This window comes from Triturus cristatus, chromosome 3_2, assembly GCF_964204655.1.
Source record: "Triturus cristatus chromosome 3_2, aTriCri1.1, whole genome shotgun sequence".
Lineage (NCBI taxonomy): Eukaryota > Metazoa > Chordata > Amphibia > Caudata > Salamandridae > Triturus > Triturus cristatus.
Genome location: NC_140584.1, coordinates 779,183,354 through 779,192,553, shown reverse-complemented (window position 1 = coordinate 779,192,553; position 9,200 = coordinate 779,183,354). Strand labels below are relative to the sequence as shown.

At 42.3% G+C, this 9,200-nt stretch overlaps 1 protein-coding gene across 1 annotated transcript; it reads right to left on the bottom strand.

Moving 5' to 3' along the window:
* Window positions 1-336: 336 nt before the first annotated feature.
* On the bottom strand, window positions 337-7,319 carry LOC146858101 (gamma-crystallin-1-like). The gene is made up of 3 exons (XM_085646877.1): window positions 7,264-7,319; window positions 4,381-4,623; window positions 337-675 (listed from the first exon to the last, which is right to left on the bottom strand). Exons 1-3 carry the CDS (start codon window positions 7,270-7,272, stop codon window positions 403-405), a joined length of 525 nt encoding a protein of 174 aa, XP_085503003.1. The 5' UTR covers window positions 7,273-7,319; the 3' UTR covers window positions 337-402.
* Between the last annotated feature and the right edge of the window lie 1,881 nt (window positions 7,320-9,200).

The following is a 9,200-nucleotide window of genomic DNA, read 5'->3' as shown; positions in this document are numbered from 1 at the left end:
TCTAACAATAAAATAACATATCATGACATGACGTGATACGGCATGACATGACATTACATAACATACCATAGCATAAAAGTACACTACTGCTCCCAGAGCACAGCTACGTTTGCTCTCGCCGTATGCTTGCCTTTGTACAGTGGCCTGCAGTCTTTTGGCTTTGTGGGCGCTATATTAATACCACATACATGCACACAGTAATATTACTTTTTGAATTGTCAAGTTAAATGGTAAAATAAGTGAAAAAATCTTCGGCATATGATTGAAAATTATCTTTCCCATATTCTCCTGACAGCCACGTTTAAATAAGACTATTACAAAACTTCATACTCACAATTTAAAATAAGTCAAATACTTTATTAAAGGCAGAGGGTAGCATTGCATCTACAAGTGCATATTTATTCAGTAGTCTCTGATGTACCGAAAGGACCCAACCCGGGGGCTTATGGCTCCCCAGTCACTGTATCTTCTGTACTCGCCAGGCCTCAGGTAGTACTGGCGTCCCTTGTAGTTTGGTTCTTCATAGAAGATCCAGTAACCCTCCAGCACATTGCAGGAGTGGATGTCATTGTAGTTGAACTCTTCAAAGACATCCGGACACTCCTCGGTAAACTCCCTCATCTGGCTTCGGAAGTCCTCTCTCTCATAGATCCGGATTCTGAAGGAGCCGTGATACTGTATGAGGAATTAGATTGAGTAAATGTTATCGAAAGAACAATTTTTAAGCAGACATTGCTAATCAGCAGGTACTTTCAAGTATAAATCACAGAAATTATATTGACCTTGACATTCGATTGTAGTTTATACAACTGATTTGCCCAGCTGAAGCCCAACATATTGAATCCAGAAATTGTATGATTATTTTTACTTTTTCCAGAACACAAAATATTTGAAATAACTGATGACAGAAAGATGAAGGCAATCATGATATTAAGTCATGAGTCAGCAACAAAGTGAAGTCTCTACTAAAACCAATGGTACAGCATTGTTGTGGTGTCCTGAGCCATTTTAATCATTTGCATTTTGTAAACGCCGCCGTCTGCTTATACAACTCTAAAATCAATCAATCAATAGTTCTGGCTTGCACTAACAATTCCAAAATGGCCATGCACAAAAGCACACAAACTATTTGTGAAGAAATTCTGTGGATCTTATCTTTTTCTGCGTCTCCTATATGTGTGCCCTATTTGTAATTGCTCAAGCAGGCTCATATGCTCATAGCAGGAATGCTGCAGATGATGTCCAGAAGCAGTCGTTTCTTCTCGGGATAACCCTTCTTCTGGGGCAAACATGTTAGCAATGTGGTAATAATGCACTTTCATTACAGCGCATCCACAAATCACATTGATGCATTGCAATTGAAACTTGTTTTCTATATTTATGAACTCTGACCAGTCCACAGCATTTCAGAGCCAAATTGAGACCTGTTGGACTTGGCCCTTCTGGCAGGTTCACCCCTGAACTTTTTTTGCTTTTTACTGGTGACTTGGTGTGGTGAGTTATTGGTTTATGCTCACTTTCCCTGTGTCCCAGGGTAAAGTGCGTGCGTGCTCTGAGTGCATGTGGTGAGATAGGCCTGCCCTCCCATAGGAATGCATGGGGAATGTATGTGTCCCTAGTAGTTCCTGATGCGTGGGGTGTGCAGGCCCGAGTTTGGTATGTGCGGACTCGTGGGAGTGAATGCTGCGCGATGATGTGTGCGGCGTGCGTGTACCTAGTGTGGAAGTGCCACTTCTAGAGGTGGGCACTTCTGTGTGCAGTGTGTCTGTCACGTGATTGGCTGGTCATGTCATGTGACGGGATAGGGATTCCCCAGAGTCAGGATGAGTCACCCAGTGGTGAATGGGGAGATCAGCAGCTAGATGGGTGGGAGGAGTACACCTGGGTCCTGAATAGGACAGGGTTTTCCACACACAATGCTGGCCCCGCCCCCTACTGGTTGTGTGCTATATGTTCTATTTTTAGTGCTACAGTGATTGTATGTGCTATGTTCTAAAATATTATTCCTCCGTTCTAAGTGCTATTTCTAAAGAGTGCTAATTCCTGACAGTGGTCCATGTGGCCCTGTCCCCTGTATATATAATCCCTTGTAAATTCTGCCCGTGCCTGTTGGCACATTGTAAAGTGTGTGTTTTTATCTAATGTGTTGTGTATAATACAAAGGTTATTTTTATATAATACCTTGTGTGGAGTTTCCTTTGTGGTGGGCCTTGGGTGTTGTTGCTGGGTGCGTGCGCAAACGCTTTACACATCGCCTCAGGGATAAGCCTGTCTGCTCGTGCCAAGCTACCAAGGGGGTGAGCAGGGGTTATCTTTGGCGTGTAACTTCCTTGCCCTGACTAGAGTGGTGGTTTCTGCCTGACTTTGGCGCAAGCCTTATCCAACCAGAAATCCCATTTCTAACAAGACCCATTGTACTTGCAAACAAGGAAGTAGAGGAAATGGTTCAACTTCATTTGTATACCTAAAATAGAAGGGTTTTTCTCAACAATGCATCATATTAGCAAATAGGATGGTATTTTCCCTTGCCTTCTTTCAAATAAAATATCTGGAAGCTTGAGTAATTCAAAAGAGGGGCACATCATGGAGTCTGAAGGTGAATGCTTTGAAGACTGTCAACAGGACAACTACAGCATTGTCTCTTTATTTAGGATCTAACCAAGTATTTGCTATAGGGTAACATAAATTTACCATTTTACACTTAAGCAACGTAGAGTTGGTCCATAATTCCAAGGGTAATTCCTACAAAAAGAACATTCTTGTAGTTTATTTGGTGCCCTTGATGTTACCTTAGCCACCCCGATGGATGATGAGCTTCCTTCCATATTCTAAATCAGGCCCTAAATTTGGGTCGCTAATAGATAGGAGGCTGTTCTCAAAATTAGAGCAGAATAATGCAGGGAATTTTCATTTATACAGTATATGCACTGAAAGAAAATCCTGCCAGCTTCAACTGTTGTCATTCCTTTGAAAGATCTGATTAGTTCTTATGGGTGTTATTCACCTTACATTAATCCAACAAATCAGCTATGGGATAGGTGGCTGCAAGAAATGGAGTTGTTAGTTGTGCAGGATGTGAGGCATGTGGACATAACAGCTCTACAATTGTCACCTTACTGGGAACCAAACACCCCATTTTAAAACTTGACTGTCTCATGGAGGCGGAGCAGAGCAGTCAGGCCCACTCAGGGCAGGGGGAGGCATTGTGGGCCAGTAATCACTGTTCCCTTGCACACAATAACAATAATCCAGAGATCATTGTCCAGTCAGTGCTTATTCTTTGAAAAAAAGAAGAGTACATTTACTACATACACACTACTAAATACTGCACATTCATTAACAAATATATACATAATGAAGATAGAATCTGTTTCTGAGCTGAGCCAGAGAAATATGTCAATTCTGGAAGACCCATAAGGTGTACAGTTAGGTTATTGAGACCTGCACCTTCAAGATCAGCATGCATATTTCACCTCAGTTTGATACCACACTGGACTATGCATACTCACATAGAGCAAAACTGCATTTCAAGACAGATTTTACCTATGTGTATAATACGGTAAACCCAGTAATCGAGGAAACCCTACCGAACTATATAGGAAACCCACTAATATTAGCAAACCCAGTTTGCAAGGACGTATGGGTCACTCTTGTTTCCTTGAACACTAATATTAGAAGGAGAGCCGCAGGTCAGACCCTGGGAGGGTCCCTTCGGCACCAGGCTTCCTTTCCTCTTTTACAGGGCTGTGCAAAACCGTGATTTCGCACGTGCAGCCCGTACACGAGTGCACATGCTCGGGCACTCATGTTCATATGTAACCAACCCAATGCCCCTTAACCTACTTGTGCCGCAGCAGACTTATCTTACAAGGCGGACACTGGCAGTAAACATGCTCAGTCAAATTACCAGGATTTTACCTTGGGTGAGGCTCAGATAGGGAGACTCACCCACAGTAAAGGACTAAAAGCCATGTGATCATAAAGTGAAAAATCTGGATGGAGTAAATGGATGGAACACATTTTGTCACAGGGGCAATTTTCAAAATTGGAGCAAAATAATCTCGGGGACAGTCATTATCCAGTATATAAACTTAGAAAAATCCTCTCAGATTCATATTATGTAATGCCTTTTTTTCACCCTCCAGTAATCCAAGAAATCAGTTTGGTGTTGAATAAATCTTCTTAGACCTAAATTGAGTACTCCAATGTTCCAGAAAGTGATTTATAGTTGTATGTGCACCGAGAAAATAGAAAATGTGTATTTATAAAAAAGGAGATTATGCAGAACCAAAAAGCAGGTGCTAGGTAGAGATACTGTTTCATATTCAACTATGTAGAAATGAGTGCATAAGATTGGAAACATAATCAGGTGATACTTACATGTGGGATCATGCTGCAGGAGCTAATCGAGTCATTGAAGCCCATCCAATGCTGATAGTTAGGGTAGTCTCCCTTCTTCAAGAAGTATTGGTTGCCTTTGTGGTTAGCGCTCTCGTAGATGATCCAGGAGCCATTGCCAACTTTAATGGAGTTGCAGCGACTGAAGTGTGACTTCAAATCAATACTGTCATTGCTGCACTCGTAAGAGCGCCCCTTGTAGTTCTTGTCCTCGTAGAAGGTGATCTACATGGAAGAAAGGTCATCTGTGTGAGATTAAAATCCTGACAGAACTTAATCTAGCTTTAATCATGCCTAAGTCTTGTTAATGTCTGAGTTAATTTGAGAAAATTATTATTTATTCAGGTTGAATAACAAGTTTTGTCAAAATTAACGCATAAAAAATGGCAATCTATACTTTGGTGGCCACAGAACCTGGAGAACCCTTCCTCATCCAGAAGCAAAAGTTTAAAAGCTAAGATTTTGGGTGACAAAAATCTTTATAACATCCAAGTGAGCAAGATTTTCTTTTCCTCCTTTTACCAACTACTGCTATTGTGGAAAATTCCTCCTGTTATACTTTTCTGTCTACAACTTATCGAAAGGGAGTTCAGGTCATTGTTCGATCAAGGCTCAAAGCCGTTTAATTCACTTTATGTTGGGTACCAGACTGTCTTCTCTCTGTGCTTCAGCGAATCCAAAACACTGGAGTACAATTTATCTTTAATCTCTCACGTCACTCATATGTATCTTTGTACCTGACCCCCTTCATTGGCTGTCCAGTCTAAATTAATCTTGTTGGTCCTTTGACGTTTTATGAGAAATGTCTCCTCTATCCTCGCTCCAAATGTACATACTACCCTCTTCCCTCGCTCTCTCAGCTCATCCATCCTTTCTGATTTCCATTCGAAAAGCTCACCACAGTTACAAAGCTACTCCTCCTCTCTATGGGAGACCAAATAGTGCAACTCTGACGCTTCGATGTATCTGGCCTGAAATCGCCGCGATTTTAGGGAAGCCCTGAAAATGTGGCTTTTTCTGCCTAATTTCTAGTTCATCGTCTGTTCTGTTAGCCCTTCCAGTGATCTCTTAGCACCAGGATTACCTTCTGGTCCATTATTACGCTCCGTTAATCGGCAGATCACAATACATCAGCTTGTGATATGTAAGACACATTTTTTTAATCTAAAATTCTGTGCATAGGTGAAGGTCTCGCTGACCCCACTTCAAGCAAGAAGATATATTCTTTTTCCATGTATAATATCTTGTTCACATAATTCCCCTGCATTTGACGTTTCTTAGCACTGTAGAAATTATGGTTTAGTGAAACTGAATTTGTTAAGGTGAAAGTCTGAGTTGGACTTGCAAGGATTGAAACATACGATCTGTAGGTCACTCCAATAGTCCTTCTAGCTGGCTCAGACAATGATTTCTGTGATAACAGATTTCACATTCACTGTATCTCCATCTAAATTTGTCAAGTGAGCTACTCCAGGCACTATGAATACAATGTTATGAGGTAAATCATTATTATTGTGCATTTACAGACACACGCATAATTAGATGCATTTATACATCGCTATACACAACTGCAACTTTGCTTCTTGTTCATTCGTGCCCTGCACTCATTTTTGAAGTATTTGACCGATGTCACTAAACATACGCAAGAAATGGCAAAGGCAATCAGCCTGCATTGAAGGTGCCTGGGTGCGTCCAACCAGTGTTTATCCATGTGTCCATGCACTCAATCACTCATCGTTCAGCACTCAGTCACTCATAAAGGCACTCATGCGTTTACTCATCCGCCCACCCACTCACTCATTCTCACATTAACCCATTCATCTGTCTGCACTGTCACAAGTACAAACTCACCAATCAATGAAAGGGTGCTTTTATTTAACAGTAGTGCCTATAGGATTTGCTGGTGGTTTGTGACAGGTAAGAAGTGCATTTAGGGTTTGTGAGACTGCTAGTTTGGGAGAGGTATGAGCAGGCGCGGCTGGCGCAGATAAGAGCGGGGAGGGGGGCTTGACAGACGACGGAATGGGAAAAATAAAACAAATAAAAACCACTTACCTTGCGTTCACCGCATCGGCACGTGCAAAAAGTGGATACCAAGTTATGGGACTTTATTTTAAAACGTACTTTTAGTAAAACGTCTACCAAGTGATTGATTAGGCAAAAAACACCTGTATTACGTTAAATCTAGTTGTTATTCTGTTGATAAATGTGTCGGTTTTGTGAATCAATTCAGCATGTGACTGAATACTCGTGTCAGAACACCTACCAACCTCATTTCTGTTCTGAGCGCGCCCGTGCTGTGCGCGTGCTCCCTCACATCCCATGCGGCGCGTGTTTAGAGGGGGGTGGAGCAGCGAGGGGAAGCATGCGAGCTGGGTGGGAGCGGGCAGTGTATACGCAGATGGGGCATTGCGTGTGCAGAGCAGGCAGAAGCAGATTCTTGGCATTTAAATCAGTGGCACAGTCCAACCTTAAAATGGATCAAATTGCATAAGTATCACAAATGGATCTCTCTTCTACCTGCAGTGCGTCCTAATTTATATTCATAGTTAGTCTAGTGATCTGGACTCCACTCATTTTTTTTAACCCAGACTGGCACCAATTGCTCTTTTACAAGCCCTCGCCAACTTTCACTGTACAATGGCTCAGAGCACTAGTGATCCCACGTCGGAGATCGCAGTTTTAAATCCTTATATTACCCATCAGTTTAGGCTACATTAAGTAGTCATAAACTATATAATACTAACCTCATAATTTACGGAACTACGACGCCAGCAAGTAGAAAAGGAAAAAAACTTTCCAGGACAACTTTACTATTATTGTTTACATTTATCCTCAAATGCACCTCAAAGAGTAGTTCCTTACCTTGCCCATTGTGGATGGTAGTGATGTGTCCGTCCTCAGTTTTATAGGAGCCTCTAAATGCAGGGCTTATATACAACGTGCCGCCTGCTGGATCGGCACACACTGGACAAAGGGAGAGCAGTTTCTGTCCAGTAAGTACAAATGACACCTTTTGTTGTATGAGGCACATAAGAAAATTCTTTGAGCACAACAGTTGTTCACATTTGCTTACCAGTGTTACCTTTTACTGCTGGACTGAAACACTAAGCATTCCTCACACTCTTTGCTTCTGTGCATTATTTTGTGGTACTCATAGTGTTGCCACGGAAACAGAATGTTTAGAGGGTATATCAATCAGAAGATCTGGATTAAGCACTGAAAGCAGCTTTGTGTATGCTTTGTTCAGAGGCGCCATACTAGGGTGACCAGATTCTATTCACTGAAAAAACCATAGGTTTCACACACGTTATAGTTAGGAATTAGCATTTAAAAAACCTTGCAAATTCACTTAAAAAACCATAGGTTTCACACATGTTATAGTTAGCTGGACATTTCACTCGTGAAAAACCATTGAAATTCCCCCGTTATAGTTAGTGCAGGCAACTATAACTCACGCGACCGCAATCCTCTGCTGATGACGTCAGATATTACATCACTGTATTTAGACACTTATTTACCCATGTCTTCTTCCATTAATTTTTAGCTATACATATATTACAAATATTTTTTTTTCAGAAAGACACATATGTCATCAGTGATGTAATATCTGACGTCATCAGCAGAGGATTGCGGTCGCGTGAGTTATAGTTGCCTGCACTAACTATAACGGGGGAATTTCAATGGTTTTTCACGAGTGAAATGTCCAGCTAACTATAACATGTGTGAAACCTATGGTTTTTTAAGTGAATTTGCAAGGTTTTTTAAATGCTAATTCCTAACTATAACGTGTGTGAAACCTATCGTTTTTTCAGTGAATTTGTATGGTTTTTTAAATGCTAAGCTATGTATTTATTTATTTTTTTAAGGTTTTTCACCGTGCGCGTACCGTACGCGCACGGTGCGCTTTGCGTACCGTATGCGTATGGTGCGCTTCACGCACCGTGCGCCCACGTTACGCAGTTCGCGGAATTTTTCTGTTTCTACCATGCGCGCACGCTACGCGTACTACGCGATATTTCGCTATAAAATTAAAGGAAATGTTGGCCCCTGGGGGTCCTTCTGGGACCCCCTGACAAAGGCTAGGGGGTCAGGAACTGTCCACCCTGCCCCCTTTTCACGTTCTCCACCTTTGTTTTTCACCCCCTCAGACTGCGAGAGACAAACTGGCGGCCGACACTTCCTGGTTTCGACCGATTCGAATGTTTACTAAGATCTAACAACCAATCAGAATCGCGCTAGCGCACGGCAGAGTGCGCGTACGGTAAGTTTTACCGTACGCGCACGGTGCGCGCTTATAGATGTATATATGCTTTTAAATGCTATTTTCTCAGGAACTACTGAACAGATTGACACCATATATGCAAAAGGCACATGCCTGACCTGAGGACTACCTCTCTGCCAAATTTCAAGTAATTCTGTTCAGCCGTTCGGGCTGTACCTTCGACTAAAGGTCCTATGGAAAAATGCATGTGGAAAACGCGTTTTGGGACCCCCCTTTTTTCTCGGCCCCCGCTTGACGAATCACCCCGAGACTTTCAGGGTAGCATTTAAAAGTATATAAATATCTATACGCGTGCACCGTGCGCGCACAGTGCGCACACGGTGCCGTGCGCGAGCGAAATTCTGATTGGTTGTTAGATGTCAGTCAACATTCGAATCGGTCGAAATCAGGAAGTGTCGGCCGCCATTTTATCTCTCGCACTGAAAAGGAAAGGGGGAAAAAAGGTGGAAAACGTGAAAAGGGGGCAGGGAAGAGAGTTCCTGACCCCCTAGCCTTTGTCAGGGGGTCACAGAAGGAC